This window comes from Calonectris borealis, chromosome 9, assembly GCF_964195595.1.
Source record: "Calonectris borealis chromosome 9, bCalBor7.hap1.2, whole genome shotgun sequence".
Lineage (NCBI taxonomy): Eukaryota > Metazoa > Chordata > Aves > Procellariiformes > Procellariidae > Calonectris > Calonectris borealis.
In genome coordinates this window covers 21,572,986-21,600,111 of record NC_134320.1, presented here as the reverse complement: position 1 = coordinate 21,600,111, position 27,126 = coordinate 21,572,986, and the positions used below count along the sequence as shown (strand labels likewise).

Below are 27,126 nucleotides of genomic sequence, written 5' to 3'. Positions count from 1 at the left end.
CAGTGATGGGACTAGCACATCCCTTGTACAGATGAGGAAGCTGAGGCCATGGTGTCAGACTGCTCCAAGGTGGCCAGAAGGTCACCAAAAAAGAGAAGTTGGGACTCTCTTGCTTGTCATGACAGACAGTAGCTCCCTCCTTTGTAGCTGACCTGGGGATACAGGAATTTCTTCAAAAAGTTGCTGTTTCAATCAGCTAAATCAGAATAATTACGACTAACACAGTGCAGCCATGGTGAGTCAAACAAGTTATCACGGGGATAGTAACGTATAAGAAGAGGCATCGGAAAAAGAAAAAAAAGAAAAGAAAGTGGAGAGGGAAGCTAAAATTAAAAAGAGCAGGAAGAATAAAGACTATAAAGTCTACAGCCATGCTGTGCGGGCTACTTAGGCTCGTACTAAGTAGCTCTTAGGAAAGGGGAAGCCCAGGGATGACAGGCATCATTAAATGGCAAGGCTTGAAAGTTTTGTCAAAACAGAAAGCAGGACTGGAGGAAAAAAACATCATGAGATGGAAACCTGGACGATTTACAGGTTACTTTGGAATATTTAATTTTGAAGTGTGAACATACTGTATGTTGTCATGTAGCAAAGAGGTATAGATACCTCAGCCTTTCTGAATATATCTTTTACTCCTGTATATACTGGGGAGAGGAAATTAACAATCGTAAAGTATGATTTGAAGTTAAATTTTGCCTTTGAAAACAAAACCGAATGCCGCTGTGTTCTGCACACAGCTAAGCTGCATCCCCATGTGGTGGCTTCCGTTGTTTCTGGCAGCCCCGTTCTCCTCCTTCTTTGGACATGGAGAGTCCTAGACATGCCTGTACATGAGACCCCAGCAAGTCTGCCCTGGGTCCAGGGTGTCTCCCTCATTCAACTCAAAAACTAGATGGAGAGCTCAGCTCTGAGCTCTGCGGAGATTTAGAAGACGGGTGAGAAATAGAGGTGAATTCATTAATGAAACATCATTAGCCATCAGGCTTCCTAAACTCTTGTCAGTACATTAACACCAGCTGCCCATTGTTCATTTTTCCCTTGCCGTAATGAGGAACCCCAAATTCAAGGTCATCTGCCAGTTGGATTAGTCGGTTAGTACAGCCGGAGCTCCTGAGATGCTCCAACAAGAACAGTTATTTATGTCGCTCTGTCCTGCACTGTGCCCATTAGCTTGCGGTACAGCAAAATCCGGTCACGAGGCAGAAATACATTTGATATTGCTGTCGTTGCTTCACAATTTAGTGTTGCTGCTGCCAGAGCGTTAAATGTTCCCTAAGTGGTAACTGTCTTCTACTAATGCAGATGCATTTCTTTTATGAGTTGTTTTTCTTGGTCCATGCTTGCTGTTCTTCTGTTATGGTTCAGACAAGTGGGATTAGGGCAAGCAGATACTGTGTTCAGATGGAGACCTGCAGAGAAAACAGGTATTTTGACTACACAAGAAACACTGCCCTCTGAATTGTGTCAGAACATGGGAATTGCCAGCTAGGCATTCACCTGGTTTCTGGTTTGCATCTTCAGTGCTAGTGTGTGAAACCTCCCTTAGTACATGTCTATTGGGGCTTTCGTGTCACACCACGGCCATGGCCACAACCACAGCAGCTCTCACTCAGATACCCCAGGCAGACGCTTGCTCAGTTTTTACCACCCAGTTGGGTTTCTCCTCACCCTCTTCCTGGTGTAGCTCTGTTTCCATCTACCCCTTCATGTTGCCATGGACCATACCTAGGAGTCAGAAATTTCAGGCACTGGTTTTAGTCCTGGGTCCAGGCCTTACATTCTTTTAATACCAGGACTAGAAAAGTCCCCTGGATCATCTCCTGAATCAGACGGGAGCATCTTAATTTAGTAGTTACCTCCACCACTCTGCCTGGGAAACTCTTACACTCACTAAGGCAGCTGAACGCCAGACTACCCCGCAGTCAGGCTACGCTTTACATCAGAAATTCAACAGGCCATTTTATTTGTCTCCCATTCCTCATCACACAATACTTCTCCCTGTTTTGTGGCTCAGCAAAGCCATAGGAAAACATACTATCATCAGACGTAGGTGTGGGTAAGACCTATTGGGGCATAAAGTCTAACTGTCCATATTCAGTAAATTCATCTCAAAGTGAACCACCATCCCCTTACGGGCTGCCTTTGATGCCTGGTTTCAGCTTCTTCCTCTTCCCGTGGGCAATGGTAGGTGGGACCACCCCAAAAAAAGTCTTTCCAGGCATGCAAGAGTCCAAATATCTCCCATCACTCAACAGCCGCTGCCCTGTCTGTTCAAGAACTGGCACTGACCGCTGTGTTGTGGCATGGAGAGAGGTTAAAAGGTGGACTAGCAGGAGAACTTCAGGCTTCACAGGAAATTGCCTCGGGGTTCAAATGAATCCTCTGGCTGGGAAATGTTGAGATGAAGCATCCAGAGTGCTTGGCAGCATGGACAGTGCAGGACATGGGTGTATTCAGACAAAGCTGAAGAGGTCAGCGATTATATCTGTAGGTGAATGTTTAGCTTTTGTTGGCTTTTGATGACTCAGGGTGTCTTTTATGAGGCAAAATTAATGCAAGTGCTTCTCTTTTTACAGTGGCCACATTGCCCAGGAAATTAAATGCCATAAGGGGAGCAAAGCTCATTAGTTTGGTGCCGTAAACAGTTCTCCAAGGTCTCAGAAACCCTATGATTAACACAAACATAGACAGAGGCAATTACAAATAAACACACATATAAAACCCAGCTTTCCATCTAAAAATGTGGTTTACAATATCCCTCTTTGACTGTTCACAGATGTGGTGACCTAGAGGTAGGGGATATTTCATATAAATTGTGACATAAACTGCAGCCTGAGGAAGGAAAGCAGCCAGCCCAGGGTGAAAGTGAGGACAACAAAGCACATCATATAGGTACCAAGGTACCAGCTAAGGATTTTGAGATTCATCCTCAGAATTACATCTTTTTTGGAGCAATTTGAAGCAAATGCTGCCCCAGCATGTTTTCTTCACGCTGCAGTCCTCTTTCAGGTGGTTGCTGTTGGGTGGACTTGTTGACACTCCTTAGGATGGGTCAGAGTAGTTCTAATCTTATAAGAACTATCTCAAGTCTTCATCTTGCAATGACTGAAAAAGTGGAAACCTTGTCAGGTTTTCTAGTGAGGTCCATAAAATTCACCAGAAAATAATGTTCAAGAGAAGGATGAGAATGGGGGAAGATGGGAGGAGTAGGTCGGCCCTGGGGAGACCACTGTGTCAGCATCATGGGCCCTTAGAGCTGCTCCTCGGCCAGTGCAGAGCAATGAAGTGCCCCGGACATGGGTGTACATGTATTCATAGGAGATTGTACACTTCTTACTCTGCGGTTCTCTCTTAAACATTGTGCATTTATTCAGAATAGATCCAAACACCAAGAACGAGGCGTGTTTTGTAAAAACCAAAGCATGGCCTCCTTGCCTGTCTCTGTGGCAACCGTGCCGAGAGACAACTGTGTTGATGCCACACTGGGTAAATAATGAAGGAGACAGCAATGTTCAGGCAAAGTCAAGCAGAGAGCCCAGGGTCCAACCCAGAATCCTGACCCTAAGAGTACACAGCAAAAGTCACGTCAGGTACAGCAGTTTGCTGGTAACCTGCCCTATAGGAATATGGTAACCTGCCCTACAGGAATAGCCCCTACAGACTCCTGGTAGTCAAAAAGCAGCTTGAAGCACCTCTTCTTCTAAACTGTTTTTTTAACAGGTATTGTCATGACTTTAGATGCTCCGTCTGTTCAAGCAATAGCATAATCCACTTTTACTCTAAATGCCAGGCTGACATCCTGAGTAATGAGTTCCACAGGCCAATTACTCGTTGCATGATAAAAATACGTTGCCAGCAGCTGACTCAGGCAACAGGCAAAAAAAAAAAGTAGCGCTACTTGCTTTCTCAGAAAAGAGAGAGGGGACAGGGAAGGAACAGGGTTCACAGTCCTGCCTCGGGATTAACTCAGGGGAGGAGAAAGGCATGGAAGTTTGCTAACTGACCTGGTGGAGCAGGACATGGTCATGTAGGTTGTAACTGTTCTAAGTTACAAGTCCTCCAAAGGCCTTCAAAGGGGGGTCTTGGACAGTTTGTGGTGTTACTGTTCTGTAAAAGGCTTTTACCTTACAGCTAACCCCCACCTAAAGGAAACATGGACTTTAGTCGCTTACATCTGACCTCTGCTGTGATGTCATCAGTGTAACAATTTTACACAAAATTAGGCATGTAATTATGTGTTAAATAGTGATGGTTAGCTTGGATTGCCCAACTAATGAAGCAGGCAGCATTAATGCTATCACATATGGACTGCTCCAGGACACTGGCACTATAAGGGAGTCTGAAATCACTCTGACTTTGGGGGGAAGAAAGACACCCCTTCTCCTTCCCTGGCATCCCCTCGGTGGGACAGCCCCCTCTCACACTGGTGGTGCTCCTGCAGTTTGATCTGGAGCTCATGAACCTGCCTCCCTGCCCAGGCAGTCCTGCCCAGGTGTCCCTGTTGACTCAGACAGGCTGCAGAAGCTGCTGATCACCTCTAATGTGTGCCCAAGTTTTGCTTAATTAAGAACAGGCTCTCTAATAGCATTCACCACCGTCTCCTGACAGCTCTGGGACCACTCAGGCTGTGGCAGCAGAGCCAGCCAGGCTTTCCTGCCATGCAACTCACCTGTGACATCCTAAAGGTTGCAGTGGCAAATATATATATATAAAAATTTATTTTCCAGCATTAAGAGGCTCAGCCTGGGACAGGTCTCAGTCCAATATCCAATGTGGCCTCCAGGCCCTTGGATAGTTGCCCTGAGCCCTCCTGCATTGCTCGATGCAGAAACACCAGCTCGTTTGGCGCAGACTTGGCAGTCGCTGTTGTGCTGTCTGGGGTAGTGTAGGTGCAATTTTACATACCAGAGTGAGGATTAGACCCAAGGCCCTGTGACCCAAATTTCTGGCCATGATCACTATAAAAACACTTCTTAGTCGGTGGCTATATTGATTAGATGGTGGTAGATGCTATTTCACCTTCCAAGCTATAGTTATTTCAGAGAGGAAGTGCCTCTTCTTATTGCTTAACCCCCAATACTTAACTACAGTGGTTGTAAGGAAAGAAAAGACTCTTTTTTGGCTCTCAGAGCTGCAGTGATGACCACAGAGTCAGGGAAAGGGCTGGGGGAGATTCCCCTCCTTCTGCCTCCCTTCTTTTGGGCCACCTTCTTGTCCAATTTGCTGTGCATGAATGCAGCACAAAAGCTTTGTCAGATTTTACTGTCTGTCATTCCAAGCAAGGTCCCAGCCTGCAAGCCCCAGTCCCGAGCCAGCGTCTCTGAGAATTGCAGCAACAGGGAGCAGTAGGATCCCAGCAGGGAGGAGGTGACGGGGTCACCGGTTTGGCCAGTTTGCCCAATTTGTGAGTTTGGCCTGGGTCTGTGCCATGGACCCCATGATGGGGCTCTGGGCTGACGCCAGATGGAGAGCCTGGTCCCTTGGCACCCATCAGCCTGTCTGCATACGGATGGATTTTAGCTCCCATCCATGTCAGTCTTCCCCTGCAGCCACCTCCACAGGATTTAAGTATTCTCTCAAGTTCACCACTATGCAAATATTGAAATTAGCTCTTTGCATGATTATGTAGATAGTGCCATTATAGGCTTTTTCAGGTGAGGAGCACTGAGGAATTCATGTGCCTTCTCTGCTGACAGCGTCAACAGCCAGGTTTATTTTTCAGTGAGCTAAAGAATGGCCCCCGGTGTACAACAAACTTTGGCATTAAAGTATTTGATAACTGGAATATTTCTTTTTTTTTCTCAAGCCTCTGAATATAGTAAAAGCAAAACGTGCTGTGCCATGAAATAATGTGAAATACAGCCCTCACCAAGAAGGGCCCAATCCTCAGAGATCGAGATTTTAACTGAGCCTTACTAAAACCAGGAGCAGATTAGGAGGAGCTACGAGGGGAGCTGTAGCCCCACCAGCGGGTCCAATACAGCCTATGCTTCCAGCCTGGCAATGAAGTTACCATCTGGAAAGATGGTTGTTCACATTCAGTTGATCTAGGGTAACCAGAATCTGCTACGAATAACATAGATATAGTGAATGGGCCTTGAATCAGGGCAAGAGAGCAGCAACACTTCTTGAGATCCTTTCAACTCTGTCTTTCTGATTCTATGAGATCTAACTGAAGTACAGGGTTCAAATTCAGTCCTTAAAATGAAACCCCTCAGACTTTCCCCCCCTTCAGAAGACCCTGAGAGCCTGAGAGAAGGCAGCAGGTCTCATACCCTGCTGTGAAACGAAGCAGCCCCTGGGCAGGAATCTAACTGGTCTGACCAAATGGCTTTGGGACAGTAATTTCTCAGTGGGAAAAGACCTCTTTGTCACATCAGTTACATTTCCACAAAATGCTGCATTTATGTCTCACACTTGTGCCTCATTCAGACACCTCCCTTGAGAGCCTCATCGCGCTGAGAGCTGCCCTACAACCAATAAGCTGTAATGAACATGTGTGTGCTTAAACAATAGCCACTACCCTCAAAATACTGCCATAAGAACATTGGATGCAGCTATTACCTTTTCTTAAACTACCAATGATTTCTTGTTCATGGTGCAAATCCTTTGCAGTGTGGAGCACAGCTAAGCCTGATTAGCCAGGATCACATTTTGCCAGTGGGGCTGAGATTTATCCTTCATTCCTACACGATGATCTGTCATCCCCATTATTTTACATCTCACCTTGAGTTAACAAATGGTCCATCTTCAGAGCATGCTGGGCACGGCCACAGGGCATTTGGCACATGGTCTGCCGCGTTGGATGGGCAGTGACAAAAATTATCGCTCTTCCCCCAGGTCCTTCCATCGTCCCACTGCAGCAAGCAAAGCCAACACTGGGCAACCCTCTAAAATGTTTATTTGGACCAGTGGCCGGAGCTCTACATCTTACAGACATGATGAGAAAAGGTAAACAGCATCTATGCTGATTGTCTCTTACGGGTTTTGAATCTCTGTGAGTGTGTACCTGTAGCTTCTCTTCAGTGGTGGTATTGGAGAAGTAGGAGGGATGCAAAGGGTGTCCCCCTCCTGCCTCTCGCCCCCGCCCCCACTACTGCTCCACCAACAACAGGACCGGCTGATGAGTGCCAGGCTTAACGTGCCAAGCCAAAACAGCATGGAGGGACAATGCCAGAGCCATGGCCAAAGTCTTCCTTGTCCCCAGGTCATCAGCAGCACACCATGACCATCTCTGAGGTCAGCACACAGACATCGCACATTTAAAAGCACACTAATCCCCAGCCATAGGTTTGCAGCCCCAGCTCCAACCCCTGTGAAGCCTTTATGCATTTTGTAGGTGTCCTGCTTCCAGCCATCAGCCCACACCACTCCTGCACCCCCCTCCAGACAACACACGGAGTGCCTCCTCTCCCCCAGCCAAATCATTGCCCTATATAACTTTAACACATCTGGATGGTGCATCCAGCTGTCAGAGATGCTGTTTATATGCGTGTGTGTGAGGATGAGCATGTGCGCAATACGTTGCACAGTGGCTGGCGGGTGACAAGTAGCTTGAAAGTGAGCTGAATACTGGAAGCCCACCAGCCCTCTTTAGTGGTGTTGCTGGAGGGAATAGGCTGAAGGAGACAGAGGAATAAATGAGCTACTGGATCTCCCAGGGGGGCAGGGAATTACACAGAAGACAAGGAAAGGGACGGAGAGGTTTTAAGTCCACAGACAAAGGCAGCACTCAGTTGGGAATGAAGGAAGTTAAATATCACTGATGAAAGAACAATTGTCAGAAATGCTCAGACTCATCCTTCCAAAATCTCTCTCCTTTGTAGTGAGATTTGCCGGACAGCTTGTCTTGTCACAACCAGACACGTTTCCCTTTCTTTTCCTTTCTTCTCCCCTTCCCTCCCTTGCCTCCTCTCCTTCAGTTCCCCTTGCAGTCACTACTAAATGTAATCACAAAAAATCAGACTCCGGTGAAACAAAACCAGAGGTCAATATATCTACAGTGCCAATTAGGAAAACACACTCTTCTGTTATTCTAATGAGACATTACTGCTGGCAACTGCTTGGGAAAATGCGCTCATGAGTTCAGGCAGCAGAGCTGTCCTCAGGACGCCGAGTCTTTTTGGAGAATTGCTCCATTTGCTGAACTTTTCTGCAAAGGCCTCATAGGTGTTCAGCTCTTTTGATAATCTGATCCCAAGCAGATATTTTGAAGCCACAAAGGCCAGCTTGGCACCAGGTTTCCATGGACTTTCGGTTGGAGCTGGTTATCTAACTGTCTCATGTACTTCTGCAAGTCTCCTCTTTAATTGAATTTTCCCCAGGCTAATGTTCTTCTGCGTTAAAACACTCTCATGGACAGAATGGTCCAACGTTAGACACTTGTAGGAGATATCTGCCCACACGTTGGGCTGGCTGGAAGCCATGTGCTCCTGATTGACATGGCCTTCAGCTCACACCATGCCTTTCACTGGGACTTATTAATTTGAGCTGAGCGCTGTGCCAAACAGGGCTCACTGGCATCTGGTCAGCTTAAATTCTGGGCAGAGCTTGCCCCTTTCTGCCTGCAGAAATAGGGAGGTAGGGAGCAGTATCGCTGTACTTACACACAGCCACACCAGGTAATTTCAGGTGCCTTTTCAAGCCTTCGGGTGGGTTTTTTTCCCAGGTGGTCCTGTAGAGCCATACAGAAGGAATTGTTTGTACCCTGTGAGTGATTAATAAAATGCAGGAGGGAAAGGGAGGAAGAGAAAATGGAAATAGGAGAGTGCTGACCATATCCTCAGGACTGCAGAAGAGAGGTGTGAACACAGAGCAAGTGTTGCTGGTGGGAGAAACTCATCCGCCAGTGTCTGGCAGTGATTTTAACACGTGTAAGGTCACCAGCAGCATCACTATATCAAACAGGTGGTGCATTTTAGAGAAATTACTTCCCCTAAATGACTCTTTCCTAGGAATTTTTGTTCTTTAAACTTCAGACTGTCAGCTGGGGCAGCAAACTTTTCACCTAACACATGCCACGACTGCTGATTTTTGAGGGGTTGCACCGTAATAGCACCCTGTGCAGCCTGGGTCACTTGCTGTGGATGAATTGCCTCCTCCTGGGTGGAAGGTGTCTCTCGGGCATCTGCTTTTGTAGGATCGAGCCCAAAATTTATGTATTTCATTGCTGTTTTAGACATCTGCTGTTCCCCAACTGCCACTTTTTAGGCTTCGGAAACCTAGTCAAGCCCTCATTCTTTCTCAGCTGTCAATTATGTTTTCCACAACATTGTAAGATTGGAAAACAAAAGCACTGGTTTGGTTTGGTTCAGTTCAGTCCAGTTTGGTGGGGAAGAGGGAAGAAATTGAGTGAACAAAATCTGTTTGTATTGATAGCAATCTTTCTACAACCATCACTGAGACTTTTGTGAGAGCTCCAGAGAGATTTCCTGTTGCCATAGCTCTAATAACAAAAATTGATGCAGCTAAATATACCCTGTAAAGAAAAAAGTAAAGAAATTGGCTTCTCAGCAGAAAAGTCCCTGAGCATTGGGAATTCTGCAGGTAAGATACACAGGAGGTTTTCTGACCCTTCCATTCAAGGATTTCTGATATCAGTAAACACCTCAACATGAGGTAATTTGAATGACATCTGCATAATAACTGTGATATCAGTTCTCTGAATGAGAATTCAAAGTCACTTTGAATAATTCAGGCAGGCAGGTATCCCCACCTGACAAGCCCCATGACCGTGCAGGGAGGAGGAGGCAGCGTCTCCCTCAGTGCCACACCATGGTCCATTTGCAACGGAAGGAATTTGAGGGTAGGTAATTTGTCTATATCTTCAAAAAAATAAAGTAATTGCTGGTGCCTCATTATTCTAGATTTCCAGGGAGGAAACTAGACCCCCTTTGCAGTGCTCTTAGGTCTACCCATTTTGGAGCAAAACAAGAACTGTTGTACTGAGTCAGAAGAAGCACTACTTTAGCCTTTTCTGCTCTACATGGCAGTGCCCAGTTGCAAGCCCTTGGCATACTGGACCATTCCTAATACATGCCAGTAAATTCATCATATCCCTGCAGCTGTGGAGCAGTCCTGTATCAGCAGAGCACAGAGCACATAGGGTGCATGTGGCGTGCCTCCTCCTTCAGATAACCAAGTGCTAAAAGGCCATGTCCCTCATGATGGCAAAGGTCGGTCTTGGCTGCAGCAAATATGAGTAACTCTACAGAAGATGTAGAATTTCTTATTAAGGCCAGTAGGCTTAAACGGGCACTGTAATTCTCCTTGACTGTCTCGTGTAACCTGGGCTGCTTAATTTCATCGCACAGGTCCTCCCTAAGCCTTCCTCTGGAGATCACGTAAGGAGCTGCTGACCACATTGCAGAGGGATCCCCGCGCTGCTGCTGTGCTGAGATACGGAGAGGGAAATCTCTGCTCTGTCCCCAGCAGGCATGGTCACGGCTGAGATTTCCTCTCTGAGCTGAGCCCAGGTAGAGCAGCCAGCCCGTATCCTCTGAGCAATTTGGCAAAAAGAACACAGAGATTTAGCAGGGGAGAACTTCAGTTTGGAAATGATCAGGAGAGCAAAGACCTTTTATCCTTGGAGGCTTGCTTTCTATTAAATAGCTTTGCACAGGGCAGAGAGAGACCCCATGTTCTGACAGCTAGGACTTCTTTAAAAACAAACAGCCCCCCTCGGTGTCATATTTGGGGAGTTATCAGAAGCAATCATAAGTATTAGATGGAGTCACCTAGATGGGTAGTGTCTGGGATGCAGTGATCTGTACTTAAACACACCGCAGCAGTCAGCTAATTGTGGTTGTGCCGCCCTGGGATCCAAAATCAGTCGGCTAAGCACGGCGCACTTCCAGCTCACCGAGCAGAAAGAGGTCCCTGGGCTATGCCAAAAGTTCACACGTACACAAAATCCCCCCCACAGAGCAGCACACGTGCAGGCCACCGCTGCTGCTCGAGCTAAGGAGATGCCAAGGCTGCTCCATGGCAAAATAATCTGCACAACATATCATGTCCCCCAAAGCCAGGGCTCTCGGGGGGCAAAAATGTGAAGTCTGGTAATAGCAGATGTTCCCAGCATCATACAGAGCAAATTGACACCTCCCCGGCGCAGGCACGGGCGGGGAGGAGGAGGAGGAACAGTTACTCAGTGTGTCTCCTGGGCGGCGTCGGGACCGGTGCATCATGCGCTGGCACGTGCCACGCCACCGCACGCCTTGGCGTGTGTTACCAGCCTGACTCCTGGCAGGGATTCAGGAGAAAAAAGCCCTCAGTAAGGTGCACCAGGCTACCACTTCCCTGTTGTTTGGGACCTTGAATAACAAATATTTGCAAAAGAGCAACCGAACGACTGCTCCGAGCATGGCTCCCGAGGCAGAGTTTTATTTAGCTTTATTTACCAGGGCAGGCAAGCATGGGAGATCCGCCTGGCAGGCGGTCACTGCACACCATCCCCTTTGCCAGTCACCTGCCAGATAGATCATTGCTACAACATACCCTTCAGTCCATCCTTTTTTATCTCTCATTGCACGTTTCTTGGCTCAAGGCCACATGGGAAGTATTTGTAACCATTCTCAATTAGCTATTTGTTTTTAAATTGTCCATTTGTACCCCTTTTATGTTCTAGCTGCTCTGGTGACATTAGCGAGCGATTGCACTGTCTCTGGTTTATGTCTACGCGCTGACATAGGTTATGCTGTGTGATCGGTTAATGTGCTGGAACTGCACGACAGTCTCTGCCTTCCTGCCTGCTTCCATTTGGGAGCAATGCACATCCTAATAGCAGCTCTCAGAGTTAAATACAGTTTGATAAATAATAATATAAAAGTAATATTAGATTATTACTCTACATTACTTCTTTGAAGGCAATTGCATCTGCCAGTTCACAATGTATTTTTTCTCCCCAACACCAGAGAAAAATTTGACAGGCTGAATTACCATTTCATTTCCAGCTAGGAAAACATTGACAAGCTTTAAAGGATGGTTTTGAAGAGAAACCATGGACATCTAGAGATGTAAATTACAGCTGGATGAAGAAACCTCAAGGGGTCTTAGGTACGGGAGACTGTTGACTGCAGTACCATCTGAGCAAAATTTTTGCTATAAAACCCCACACCGTATGTGCTTTTCCTGGCTATGACTCATCATCTAAATACAAATTCAATTCCAGTTTCAGGGAGTTTATGATTAAACCTATTTTCTTGTTTCTACTGTGTTTGTGTATGATTTTACATCTGTCTTAACTCTATTTCTTTGTCCCTATTGGTGAATGTAAGTTATATGGTTGGTCTGACACACAGCGCTTTTTTCCAAGGTTGAGTGAAACTTGGTGGTTTCAGCTTAAATGAGTGGTTTCAGCTTAAATGCTAGAGCCCAAAGTGATGTTGATGTTGCTCACCTGCCATTTTGCAGACAGTAGAAGAGGAACTTCTTCCACGTGTACTGCTATGTCCATGTTATGGTGGTGCCAGGGCTCAGAGGTGTGCGGTTCACATGCTTCGGGTGCTGCCTGGAGGATTCAAAAGAACCGTAACAGAAAACACAGGAGATTTTGACCAGCCTCAGGTCTGTAAGTACATTTTAAACCCACAAAGTTTGAGTGTGTTTGAAATGTACTCAAATATTTCCTTCTTCACCATTGTGTCCTCATGACCCATTGAATCATCAAAGGCTCGGAGATGAAAGAAGGACTTACGGTTAGAAAATGCAAAGGACTCCCTGCTGAAGGGGGAATGGTTTGTTGTATCTTCTTTTTTTTAATCCCAGAACAAATAGCTTTGGTGGATAATTTTCTGCGAGGTTTTTCACTGTAATGAGTAACTGGGCTTCCAGAAAGCTATTTTATAAATAAAGTAAATAAGCTCCCAATCAAAAAAACCCACAGAAATCAATTGCAAAATCCCCATAGTGTTTCATGAGCTTTGAGTCACACTCAGGGTGGAAAATTACCCAAACCACTAGCTTGTAGGGAATCCAAAAAGACCATGGTCCTTTCAGATAATTTTAGTGATTTTCTTCAGGCTGTTTTCTACATATGGTAACATAAGACCATATGTTAGTCTTTCAACTAAAGAAAAGACACGTCACATACCTAAACATCTTCTAGTGGCCTAAATTGGCATTGACAGGTCAAATTCCCCTATGGTATAATTCAACTGAGCCAATGAAGCTGTACCAAAGAAGGATTTACTGAGCTGGCACAAGTGTCTAGTCTTCATGTTTGCTATAAGAGGTTTTTACCTTTTCAGAAATGGCTGTAATTTATTTTGGAGATGAATAAATTTCCACCAGGTCAGAGTGAATCCGATGAAAAAGGACACCTGAGGACCTTTAAGCCTTTCTCTCTCATGAGATGGGTATGGAGGTGGAACTACCACCCTGTAGAGGTTTCATTGATTAAATATGAACTTCACATAAGAATGTATTATTTTCAACCTCAGAAATATTTACCAAAAAATCAAGGATCATGATCTACTGGACAAAAGGAAAACAGTCACAGCCCTAAAAGCCGGAGAAGACCGGGCCATACTCCTCGGGCTGGCCATGATGGTGTGCTCTATCATGATGTACTTTCTCCTGGGAATCACCCTGCTGCGGTCTTACATGCAAAGGTAATTTCATTATGGTTACTTTGATCTCACGCTCTCTGCTCCAGCTGACTTCTCGTGGCTTATTCTTTTCACTCCTTTTATTGAAGTTTTCTAATTTTTCCTTTGGTCAACGTAGCCCTGATTCTCCACTTCCTTACCCCAGTATAAATTAGGCATAACTACAGTGAAAGCGAACTGAGTAATACCGGCAAAAGCGAGGGAAGAATTAGATCCCTGTTTGACGAAACCTTGATCCATAGGCTTTAGCCACAGTTTAACACCAGTATAATATCCATATCAGCTGGTCGGCAGTCCGCTGAACCCTGTAAGCCTCTCAGGGGCTCTTGCTGCAAAGCCCAGTCACACTCAGGAGAAAACAGCAAAAATATTTAGCAGCCTCGAGAAACAATGCACTTCCAAATGAAGAATGGAGAATTAATTTGGGAAAGAAATCAAGCTGTTTTGTAGCATGTAGTTTTCCATGTAGGTTATTACTTTCATTTTAACAAGTTAAATCCTCCTGAAATATAGTAATGTGCTGAAAGTGAAAGATCATCTTTCATCATTACTGCACTGCACTTAATTTTTCTGAGGCCTTCTCTGGTTTCTTTCTCTGTCACAAAGCAGAAAGTTTGGCCTGTGATTCATTAGCAGCATTTGAAATCCGTTTTCGAGCACCAGCCCTATTTAAAATCCAACCCAGACTGTAATAAGACTGTCAACAATGTTTTTTCTGCCCTGATCAGTGGAGTTAGGAGAATGAAAAATGTGTAATTGGGGATCAAAACATTAGTCTGTCATGCCCAAAACCACCCTGAGGCAGCGGCCAATACCTGGCACGTTTTGGCTTATCCACCACAGGCTGCTTCTTTAGGCGCGTATAATAAGTGCCCACAGTTAACTGGTACGAACATCCTCAATTATATTGGTGTACCTGCAGGAAAATATTCCTTCTTGATCCTGCAACAATAAGGAAAAAATAGCGATGCCTGAGGATGAACTGTACTGATTTGCAGCATCTTATTGGTGCCATAAAGGTATTTGTCCCTTTTTAAATCCAAGCAAAGTTTAGATTTTGAAAACAGAGATCAAGACCTGTTAAGTATCCACGAGCATTTACTTTTCTAAACTGCTCTCCCAGACCTTTCAGCAATATCAGGGTCAGTTGTAGAGGCTGCTAAGGTCAAAATTGCTCATGTGGAAAGAGATGATTTATATTACAAACCATGTGAAAAATTGCCAGAAGATATCAAAACACCTATGAAGTATCAAATATTCTATCTTCACAAGTCTGTTGTAGGTAGGTGTTACGTTATTACCCCCATGCATGAATAAAACAGCAGTCAGAAAGGTGAAAGTGAGGAGAAGAAGACAACCCAGGAGTCTTTGCTGTCACTTCTCTTCGCATGGCCAGATCTCCTTAGGGGTTATTCTCCTTTACAGACAGCAATGCCCCTCCAACAAAATACTGCCTGGGAGGGGAATAAAAAATCCTTTCATTTGATTTCCCCCCAGAAATCATAGCATAATTTAAAATAAAGGTAAAACGGAATATACAAGCGGAATTACTGCCAAAGTAAAGCACCAAGAGAATTAGTCAGAAATCTTTGATATCACTTACTGTGTAAAGCCTTTGGTAGGTTTGGCAAGGGGCGGGCAGACCCTCAGCCCGTTCACGCTGAGGGGCAGGGCAGGCTCTGGGTGTGAGCCGAGGGGCTGAGCGGGGCTAAGGGGAGCCCTGGGGTGAAACCTTTCCCCGAGCCTGTGCAGGGCCTCGCACAGAGCCCTTGGTGTGCCCTTCCCACTGCTCTCGTCCCTATGGAAAATACAGCCGTAGATTTTTAAATACATGCAAGAAACCCAAGTGAACATTGCCGGTGCACAGCCAGGCTCCATCATTCCAGTTTTAGCCTCTGGTGAACTGGAGATAAGCTGAAATCCTCCAGAACGATTACATCTGCTGGCTTAACTTACGGAAAATCGAGCAAGCTGCCGCTAGAAAAAGCCTTTCCACAAGTGGAGCTGCGTGCGGTACAACTCATGTGTTACTGTGTCTTCATGCACATGAACATATGTACCCTGGTAATTCAAAGTCATCCTCCCAGCCTTCACTTAAAATTGAACTGGACTTGGTGGTTAACCATCGTCTTGGTCCAGGGCGTCCCGTCATGCACTGCGTGCGTTGTGCTCTTCCCGGGGCAGGCTGCTCAGTTTTCTTCTCCGATATCTCTGCTGATTCCCTTTTGTTTCAAATATACCTTCTCCAGACTAAAAGTTCCAGTTCCCTTTTCATTCATATATAGACATAAGTGAATCAGGTATTTTTGTGCCCAAAGCACAAACTTTAGGTATTAAGAATAATACACTCTCTCTCTGTGATGTGTGAAGTGAGAAAGTCCAAAGTTGAGCTTTGCTCAAAGCTCTGCAACATGTACCATCTCCTACAAGATGCCCCCTGGTATATCCCTGATGGAAAGCCTGAGCTGTGTTTTGTGCTTATTGCCCATTCTTGCCATGCTCTAACATCTCTTTTTTTCCTACTTAGTGTCTGGACAGAAGAGGCTCAGTGCTCGCTTCTCAATGCATCCATCACAGAAACCTTCAACTGCTCATTTAGCTGCGGTCCAGACTGCTGGAAAATCTCTCAGTACCCCTGCCTCCAGGTGTACGTTAATCTCACCTCTTCTGGCCAGAAGCTTCTGCTCTACCACACCGAGGAAACAATGAAAATTAATTCTGAGGTAAGAGCATGGAATAAAATTTCTTCCTTAATGGGTTTCTGGAGGGCTGCTCGCCTTGTAATACCCATTCCTCACTTTAAAGCAATATAAGTCTTCCAGCTCCTGCTTCCCTGGTAAATACAGAGCAGAGAAAGCAGAAATCAGTGCACAAACTGAGCTCACGTCTCTGGAGGGGGCAGTTCTCCACCTCCATCCCATGCAGGGAGCGCAGCCCATCCTGCACAGGATGGTGGCCCCAGGGGCTGGAGGCCCCCTCATCCTTTGCCGGTGCTTTACAGGTGCAAGCTAGCGCTGAGCACTTGTACATTGATATGCTTGTGGGGCTGTGGACAAGTCACTTCCCACCCGAGTATGGCTCTGCATGATAGTGAACACCCGTAGCGACGTCCACGGAGTATCTGCAGCGGTGAGAATAGAAATGGCCTTATTACTGAGGGGCCAGGCACGGCGACAGGGAGAGATGAGAGCCCCGCGTCTAACAGCAGACGTGTCTCCGTCTCGATCTCTGGTGCCAAACTCTGCGCCCTGAGCATCTCCGCTGGGGTCAGCTGTGCCGCTGGGTCAAGGCACAGCACTTACCCCTGTGGATGGTGCAAAGATGCTGAAAGTTTGCTGAGCAGGGACTGTCAAGATAAAAGCAGCAGCGTAAAAATAAAAGGTCTGGCTTTTGGGCATGTATAAGCTACTGAGTCAGCCCATCTTTCTTGCACAACATTCCTGATTCCAGACATTGAACGAAAAAAATTATTTTTAACAAATCTGCAGAAGATTTCCTCTCTCTGCTTCAGCAAGTACAAAATCCAGCATAACTCCATCCAGGTGGGATGGAGACAGCTCCTGTCTGGAGGCTATAATGAACGCAGTGGATGCACAGAAGGCATCTCCCCGCCGGCCCGCAGCCACAGCTGTGCGGCTGACGCAGTGCTGTGCATCACACCCAGGCAAGCGACCGCCTCTTCGCAGGTGGCTCTTCGCTCCCTCCGCATAGCAAGGCAGGATCGGACTAAGAAATGCCCCTCTCCCCACCTTCCTTTCTTCCTATCTTCAGTGCCTGGGTACCTAAGACTGCGAGCTGCGGTGAGCTAAGTCATTAGACTTACAAGTGCCAGATTTGCATTAACTACTTAGTTATTCAAGGTCACTGAACCCCAAACTATGGGCGCTTGGCAAAGCGCAGCCTGTAACAGCAGAGCCCCGGTTCAGGCAGCTGACAACGTAACCTATTGTGTTTCTATTTATGGCAGCAGTTCAGTAGACCAAATTACTTCTGCATATTAAGATGAAGCGATATTAAAATTAGTCAAAGCACACCATGGTTGCACTGGGCCGGTTATTCTGCTGGATAATTAGCTCCTGTGGCTGAGAGATGAAGTCCTCTGGATCTGAAGTGTGAAATGGAGAAGAGTGCCCCAATCTTCCCCTCCGGTTCAGCATCAGTGAAGAAAGGAGGCACTCGCCGTTCCTGAAGCCTGCGGCAGGACAGACCCCACTTTCTGCTGGGGCAGAAGCAAAAGCCAGTGACGCTCATGCCGCAATTTGATTAAAACTGATCAGATCGGTCTCTGTGCTCCACTGGATTCAAATAAATGAAGAGATTCAGCATAAATCTGCACATTCTGTTATTGATGATTTTTGCTTGCTGAAATGGACTTTGAAATTCTCCCAGATGCCGCCTCCTCTTAATTTAATGTAGGCACAGTTAATACTTCTCCTGCCCAAGGTTGTTTTACAGGTTAAGCTCTGCTCTCAGGAGGATTCCTAGGTTTTCCTGACATGCTGCTGGCTATGTGACATGAATCCAAATGCAGTTTTGAATGGAAGTTTGCAATGTCTATAAAATACCTGGCTTCTTATGCCCAGCTGGGATCAGCAAAGACTCCAAGCTCAGATCAGCACAATCCATCTCAGCTCCCTGGGCGGACACTCCATCTCCCCCGGCCGGAGAGCAGCCCCGTGCAGCAGGACGAGCAGCCCTGGGCACGGCTGGTTTTGTGATGCTCCAGCTGGGTACTAGCTGTCTCTCTCCACCTACCTGCTCAGGTCTGGGTTTCCTATCCTTCTCCTTGCCAAATTAACAAAAAAAAAAACCTTCCCTGGCTCACTGAGCCCCGACATTACTGGGGACGTTGCTGAGCACGGTGCTTACCTTCCGAGGCCAACACCAGTGACCTTCAAACGGTCAGCATCCCCCCACCAACCTCTCTGCCTCGCTGAGCACCGCCGCGCATGCAGAGCAGCATCTGGAGCCCGTCTCTCTCCTCTCCCCGCCAGCTAGCACGGATGGAGCAAAATACACTTTGATTTTAAATAATGATTAATCTAGGAGACTTGCTGTCTGTCCCACAAGGTGCGGTAAGGAGTAGGTGCAATTTATATTGAGATCTACAGCGTGCTGCTGCCAGTCTCCGATGGGAATCAGTGGGAAGTAAATGGATACCAGGCGAGCACTGAAGTCTTTCCCAGGAAAGCACACAAGGTTTTTCAAGGCTTTTCATTGCTCTCGCTGTGCATACTTTATCTCTAGCCTTTAAGACACCTCCAGCCCCTTGTCAATACTACAACCATAGAGGCTCAAATGCTTTCACAGCTACACTTTCCTTTCTCAGCTGTCAGAGGCTGTAACAGCCTCTGGGAGAGGTAAATCGGCCGGTGTCCCCTTGTGCCCGCACCACAGAGCCAGGCTGTCACCCTGAGGAAGGGCTGCAGTAGTTAAAGCAGTTCTAGAGGCCCCGTTTCAATGTCATACTGTATCATTTTGATTCTTTTCCTGCCATCGGAGCTACTGCTGATTTATACCTGTGCTCCATAAGTGAGATAACAAGCAGGCTTTAATCACCTTAATCACCGTTATGCCAGCTATAACTGCCTGAGACTAAGAAATGATAGGGGATCTCATGGTTTCCCGCTGAAGGTTCAGGCATTTATAAACTGGGGAGGAGTTTGCCGGGGGCGGGGGGAGCAGTGATGTTCGGCTGCCGTTCCCAGCAGACCCATTTCTGGGCTGGGGCTGGAGAATTCAGTCTGCAGGAATCAGCATCAGGCCAACGCAGACACAAAGCTCCTCCTTCAGCCCTCGGTTCAAACCTGTTGCACTTTCCAAAAGAGGTGTAAATTGACGTCCCGACCACTTTCTCACAAAGATTGCCACAGCACATCGTATCAAAGTTTCCAGTCCCAGCTTCCAAGCTCAGTGTGACAGAGACATACACCCCAACTGCAGACGTATGGCGAGAGCCGTGTATTTCACTGCCCAGCCTGAACTGGGGGCATCCCTGGCAATAGAGTGTTCGATGTAACTGTTGTCTTAAATGAAACTGGCCCCAGCTTTCCCAGAGGTGTTGTGTGATCTCCATCCTTGGAGATATTCATAACTTGACTGGACAAGTCCCTGAGCAACTCTGCATTGAGCAGGCACTGGACTGGACATGTCCAGAGGTGGTTCATACAGGCTACCTACCCAGTCCTTTAAATTAGAAAAGCTGAGCTGGAAATGTAATAACAAGTTCTCTTTGTAACTGTCTAGTATGTCCTTCTTGTGATCAGAAGAACCACTTTTCTCAGGTTGTATCACAGAATCCTCACTTGAGGTAGAGAGCCAGACATTGTTTACTTTCAAATTTGCAGATTTCCAAGCGTTTGACAACGCAGAGGTGTAATACAGCATAGATTTAGCAGTCTACATTCACAGGTACAGCGTAACAATTGCGGACATAAAATTCCCTGCCAGGCATTGGAGAAAACTAAATGAAGATCAAACCAAAGAAAACACTCAAAACATCCCATTGTCCGCGTCTACCTACTTGCTTGCCAATGACCTATGCAGCACGGCAGAGCTAGCCCTGTGCTATCCTTGGGGAAGCCGAGGAGTGGAAGGAGGCCAGGAGCACCCCACAATCACAACTTAATGCACACAGCAATTTCTTGCGCTGAGGAGCTCCTCAGAGAGGAGGCCAAGATGCCTTCAGGAGCTCTGGAGAATTGGGACGAGGCAGATAGCGTATGGAGTAAAGGGCACCCATGTCTTGGAGAGTGCATGGGAGACCATCGCCTGGAGAAGGACGGTTTCAGCACAAGGCGCCTGGCTGAGAGGCAAAGTAAATCAACCTCCCTTGCACAACTCCTTGGACCTGCAGGAAGTCAGACCTCCCCCTGCTGCGCTCTTGGGACGTTTCCAGAGACTTTGGGTCCAGGAATCTGTCAGCATTTGAGTTTTTATGTGCCTGCTGTTTTCTGTCAAGGGGGAAGGGCTGGACTTCAGCAAGAGTGGCCAAGTCCTCATTTAATCTCCTCAGTCAGGGTAGTAACAGCTGGGACTTCAAGAAACAAAAATGTATAGCACTAAACTTGCAAGAAAAAATAAAACAACAAAAAAAACCCACCTGAGCTGGAAATACTGCTGTTACAACAGAGAGAGCACAGAATTTAGTAAAAGAAAATGAGGTATGCTTCACTGAGAAATTTCCCCTACGTATTAGATTATGATCTATTAAAGAGTCACAAGCACTGGAAGAGGGCTTGTGGCTTTGGACATTTAAGACAAAGCTGGGCAGAGCACAAGAGAATATCCTGGAGGGAGCAGACCTGCACCAGCAGGAAGATGGATGAGATATTACTGCTCTGATATTTTCCATCTCTAATTTCTAGAGCTCTATGAAAAATTCATAATGGCAGTGCTGCCATGCTCGACCCTTAATGCTCCAGTCTAGTAACACCAGACAATCTTTCTGCCACGCTTCAAATCATAGTCTGTGCTAATAAACTTGCCAATTAATCAATCAAATCCTGTTACGAGATAAATCTTTTGATCATTATTAGGGCTAGAGATTTGTCACAGTACATTACAAAAAGTCACAACATGGTCATGAAAAAGAACTGAGGGACATTTATAAAATATATGCATTAAAACAATAATAATCGAAAGCCATGGGTCACATGATTTTAATCAAAACATCTTTTTTCCTTTGCAAAACTCACTTTCTCTCATTAAATTATCTGGAACTACTTTAGGTGCTCACCCAGGACAAGCAGGTTCAGCAGCACAGGCAGGGAGCATGGTGGGGACCCACGATCACCCCATAACTGCTAGGGAACGATGACCTGCTGGGTCCTCCCATGCACGTTCAACGAGAAGTTAAGCAGCAGATTTCCCCCTGTCCTGAAGCAGTTCTTGCCTAGGTAGGGAATTTAATCAAAATCCTGTGCAGGTGTAGAAAACCTTCAGGTGTGGAGGGGTATAAGCATCTAGAAGAGAGGAGGGAGTGAGACGCCCCGGCCTGCTTCCATCAATCCTCTTCCAGACCAGCAACAGCAAATTCAGGTGTTTCTGCTCTCGGTCAAAATCCAGATGCGGCCTCAATCCTTGTGTGTCTGCCCACCACCACACCAGCCCACGCTAGCTCTTTGCAGGGAATGGTCAGCACAGCCCAGGGCCACCGTCCTACATGTCCCATGGAGTATCTTCAGTGCATGCACTCCGTAAGCTAGTTTTTTAATTAACTTGGTTTCAGTATTCCTTGGGAATGCTAGGTTGAAACTCCGTTAGACAGAGCCACCCCCAAATCTTTTCTTTGTGACTGAGACTGAAATTCAAGCAGCATCTTCAGAGAGAAGGAACTGTTGGACTTGCACTGGGGTCAAGAGCAAAAACAAGACTAAGAGCCATCCTGGTAGCCAGGCTGATCTTCAGCTAGAGGTCGAATGAAAGTCTTCTGGGTTGTCAGTAGGAAAACTGCGTTTTCTCCTAGACTATATACTTGTCCCTAATCGAGGCATTACCTCCATGGGAAAATTTGTATGAAGGTCTCTCATCAGCCTTCTCCTCTGTGAGTGAACTCCTGTGCCCACTATGATCACTTTGAGCCCATCCAAGTGAGATCTGAACCACCAGATTTGTATTTACAGAGAGGCAATTACCCATCTAACTGCGAGCATATGCATGCCACTTAAGATGAAGAGGCACTTCATCAGTTCCATTTTTGCATGTGTAAATTAGCAATAATAATATATTCACCTATCTCATGAGGCCGCTGTGCAGATTAAAGCATTAATGTTTGTACAGCACTTGGAGGTTCTCCAATGGGAAATTCTGTAGATGTGCAAAATATTGAGTTTTGTCTGTGATAAATTTATTATTAGCTTAATAGTATTCCACTTTTATTATGAAAAGCATAATCATCTTGAGATTTTCCTGCTTGCCACCTGAAAACAGACATTGTATCTGATTTGGAGATGCATTTTTCTCCCTCTAATTTCTTCCCAGTGTTCATATATACCCAAGTGCGGCAAGAATTACGAGGAGTCCATGTCACTGGTGAACGTTGTGATGGAAAACTTCAGAAAGTACCAACGCTTCTCCTGCTTCTACGACCCCGAAGGTGTTCAGAAGAACGTGATATTAACCAAACTGTACAGCTCCAACGTGCTGTTCCACTCCCTCTTCTGGCCCACCTGCATGATGATCGGCGGGGTCGCCATCGTCGCAATGGTAAAGCTGACTCAATACCTTTCCCTCCTCTGTGAGAGAATCCAAAGGATCAACAGATAAAAACGAAAACTTCTCTGAGATTTAATTACAGCGAAAATACTGTTTTCTCATTCTTCACCAAAGAACCTTAAGTTTGTAATGTGCAAGTCTGTTATAAGTTCCTTACTATATTCTTATAAGTAGAGCAATAATGCAAAAGCTGTTCTATATGCAAACATGATGTTGTTATTATGCAGACAACTGAAAAAAAATACTGTTTTGTGTTGACCATCTATATGATCTTGGTTTATGCTGAGACTAGTACTTCTTTCTTTTCTACAGCCAAAATAGGGCTCAGTGTGACCATTTGCCAAGCTTAGTCAATTGACATTTTCAATGTAAAGGATTCTGGGGGAAATTCACCGCTGGACAAAGGGCAGCCAACTACTTGAGCACCACTGAGGTCTCACATCTGGCTCAGTCCATTCGATGGATTTGCGGCTTTGCTTTTTTATTATTGGCTGCAGGGGGAAAAAAAAGCATTGATAGGGTTTTTTTTACACGATGGCACAACAGGGATGTATTTTGAGGCCAGGATAAGCACACAGTATTTTCAGGCTCAGTAGGACTCGGTGATGCTCTGTGTTTGCGCCCCCAGTTCAGAAGTAAATTTTACCCTATGGTGTTTAAGGTCTTTTGGAAAACACTTTGGAGTTTTATTTTATTTAGTGCTATAATTTCCTTCTGTCTTATCAACATCATCTTTGTCACTTGCAGAAGCTGTAGCCAAAAAAACAAAAATCACCTTGTTCCATTTTCTATTCTAGTCTGAGCCCTATTGATGGAGATGGGACCAGAACACCTTATATAAAGGTTTATTACTCATTTGTCTTGTATTTGCTACCATATCACTGTAAAGAAAAAAAAACACAATCAGCTATTTTTTCATTTTTTACTTCCAACTATTTTAGATTTTTTTACTTGATATATATACAGATATATAAAGAAAAAGCTATATTATATCTAGTTGTGTATTGGAACTTGATTATGGGGGGTTTTTTCTTTGTTTTTACCAACTGGAAAGTGAACAGTATAATTCATGCATTTATAACCTTCATCCTTGGATAATATCATAACATGGAGGAACAGCACTGCAGGATCTTATCCAATATTCATGATGTTGTTTCGGTCAAAGGTCTCCGTTGCTGTGACATCGGAATTGACAAAACTCTCATCCAATTCTATGGCTCTATTAACTGAATTGTTAGATAATCATCACAATACATCTGGAAATCTCTCCTGACCTTAACTCAGTGTGCAGTGCTGGCTGACATGAATTATGATTTAAAAGGCCCAGGTGCAATAATTTATTGGAAAAACTGAGATTCTGACTAAGATGTTGTCCTATCTGTCAAATATTTACCACAGGGATCTTGCCAATATAATTTCTTGCACATTGTAGTCATGATTTCTGCATAATTTATTTTTATTCCCCTGTAGAAACCATTCCTTCTTATGTTATGTTTTAAACACATCTCCCACAGTTTCTCACTTTGCACCCAGCCTGAAGGACAAATGCAAGGCAGGTCCTGCGAGCACCCTGTGAACTCACTATCCAACAATTCAAATAAATAATTTACAGGTCTCTTCAAACCAAGAAACTAACTTTTTCCCCCTCAAAAAGACTGCAAAGCAAGTATTCTGCCTAGTTCATCTATATATAAGTACCTTTCCGCAACGTAGCATTAAAAATTTCAAGATGTTACAAAACTTTACAAGTCATGCAAGTGTAATGCGAGCTGTAAAAAAATGAATTCTCAGCAGTGAAAATGAACCTACAATCTTGTAATCAGTAGTATAATTTTTCTTAGGTAAATAAATTCCTGGAGGGTGGGGGTATAATCAGGGCTCCAAAAATATGTAATAAAAATATTAAATTAAAACTTCCAGATTTCAATATCTTCTGCCTTCAGATCTGGCTTGTTTCATCAGAGTTTTCTTTGTAGCTTCTATTACCAAGAAATGAAGAGTGCTGATGCAACAGGGAATTCATAAAGGTTTATTTCCAAAAATGTAGTTTTGATCAATCCATGAGATTCGCAGAAACCATCGTCAGCAAATCTGGGCACCTTCGGCCTCAATGGGACTGGGGTCGCAAAGTTTTGGGTGGACTGACAGCAACCTTTCTTTGACCACCCATCTGCCAGCAGAAAGCGTGACTCGCCACAGGTGCCAGCATGGATGGGGGGACAGAGATGGGGAACCCCACCCCTCCGCTGCACGGCCATGGGTACCACCATGCAGGGGCACAGGGATCCCTCGGCCTGGTGCCCACGACGCAAGGGGCTCCAGGCTGCAGGTGCTCATCGTTGTTACAAAACGTCATTCTGCAGGTTTTGCCAAGAACAGAGGTATCTAGGTGAGGCCCCCAGAGCCACACAGCCAAGGAGGCTTCTTGACCCATTTCCAGACAGCCCATGTGGCTCCCAGGGTGCATCTTCATCCTTAACAAAGCTGTTTTTCCTTCAAGCAGAGAGGTTTGATCCTTGGCTGGTGTTGCCATCCTCATGGATGTCCTTCATCCATCTCCCCGCCATCAGCTCGGTGACCGATGCCGAAGGAAGGACCGTGCTGCCGATTGCGATTCACAAGTCAGAAATGGTGCACGGCATCACGAGCAAAGAGCTGTGGTAGCTTGTCACACCGTTACTGACACCGATGTTGGCCATTTACACGACGATTTATGCGGCCTGCGATAAAGTAGCTCTCTGGTGACATTTTCGGCGCCTGTATTTGTGCATTTTGGTTCTGGTGACAGGAAAGCTGATTGTTCCTGACATTTACACATCAAACGCTGCTTTCAACATGTTGCGCCATAAACATTTCCCCAGCGCTCCTGTGGGTGAAACATCTTGACGCTGTTGCAGTCTATAATCATTTTGTTGACATTAACAGAGAGATCTGTGGGATAGCAAAACAACTTGAGTAATTTGATGGAGCGAGGTAAAACAATAATTTTAAAGGGAATTATCCGTCTGATCACTGGCACTGTTAACCCCCTACTGAAGCGTTCGCATTACAAACACAATTTTGACAACTCCTGCTGCCCCAAAGAAAGGTTCTGTTTCAGAGGGGACATTACCCTGTGCTATTTCTTTCTCTACTTCCTTTTTAATAGCACATTTATCCCCTGCAAAAGGAACTGATGTTCCTGTAGGCAGCTCAAATGAATGAGAAATACATGGTAGTGAAATTCAGTGATAGGGCAAATCCACCATGTTTCTGAGACCGGTCTTGACTCTTCCCAGCACAAACATCTCACCTCTTGATGTCCCAGCTGGGCATTCGGGACAGCAGGGAACAAGCAGTGCTGCAAAACCCCCGAATGGGAAAGTGCGATATGAAAACGGCGGCGCAGTGTTCAAAAGCATTATGAGCCTATGAGAGGCACCCTTGTGGGATTTAAAGCATGCATAAGTATTCCAGGTGCCAAATTCACATGGCCTTTTAATAGTTGTAATTTTCTTAATTAGATTATTTATGTCAGGTCTTATTTCTATTCTGGAACAGCTAAATCTGAAGCTGAAGTGTGAACATCCCTCCCCGCTGTAATACTGCGAAACTTGGCACCTTGCAGCAGACTTACTAAATGTCACCAGCTAGGACAACGGAGAACTTATTTTGGTTTGGTTTTTCTAATTGAGAAGACGTCACTTTATCTCACAAAATGTACCCAGAGTGCAAGCGCACCCCACTCCAGTGTCTGTTTGAGGTGAACACAGAAAGGAGAGAGGGCTCAGGAAACACAAGAGCCTGAACACCTCGAGAAACCACAGTCGAGAAGATTCAAATGCAGTGATTTCAAACCTGAGGGACAAAAAAGGGAATAAAGTCCCAAGGCAAGGCTGGGGATGCTGCTGGCTTTGCACCCTCATCTCCATCCTCATCACCAGCCACAGAAGAGTTCAATGGAAGAAGCTGCTGAGAAAGAACTGGCTGGTGTAAGCCTGGTCCGAGCAGATTCCTGCACTTGTCTGACTATGAAAGCTGAGACCTTACAGCAATACAACTGTACTAGTATAACCTCTAAAGGGAATGGCAATTTCAAGGTAATACCACCTTAAAAATTGGTCAGCTAATTTCTCTTCTCGTGCCATCATGCCCTTATTAAAATAGCTGCAGCCATTCGAGTGGATTGAACCAATACCTTTGCAGCAATACGATGTTTTCATAGACTTAGCGTCTGAGCACGGTAGCATCAGCTCTCCGTTAGCCACCGTACTGCTCATCATCTATCAAAGGTTTGCGAAAAAAACCCTCACTTTTCTGCTCC

General features: G+C 45.5%; 2 protein-coding genes across 6 annotated transcripts in view; one reads left to right on the top strand and one right to left on the bottom strand.

Annotated features, from left to right (window-relative positions):
• LOC142085434 (calcium-activated potassium channel subunit beta-2) overlaps positions 1-24,754 on the top strand; it is a 150,234-nt gene extending 125,480 nt beyond the window's left edge. For 3 of the 5 annotated variants that reach the window (XM_075157369.1, XM_075157370.1, XM_075157367.1), the window contains exons 2-5: positions 6,841-6,951; positions 13,440-13,610; positions 16,135-16,330; positions 22,590-24,748. In XM_075157369.1, the coding sequence (XP_075013470.1) occupies positions 6,896-6,951; positions 13,440-13,610; positions 16,135-16,330; positions 22,590-22,874 (708 nt within the window). In that variant the 5' untranslated portion in view covers positions 6,841-6,895 and the 3' untranslated portion in view covers positions 22,875-24,748. Of the gene's footprint in view, positions 1-6,840; positions 6,952-13,439; positions 13,611-16,134; positions 16,331-22,589 lie in introns of all 5 variants that reach the window. The other 2 variants (XM_075157368.1, XM_075157371.1) reach the window with 2 other exon arrangements.
• ZMAT3 (zinc finger matrin-type 3) overlaps positions 1-27,126 on the bottom strand; it is a 410,758-nt gene that overhangs the window by 334,082 nt on the left and 49,550 nt on the right. The window lies entirely within an intron of this gene.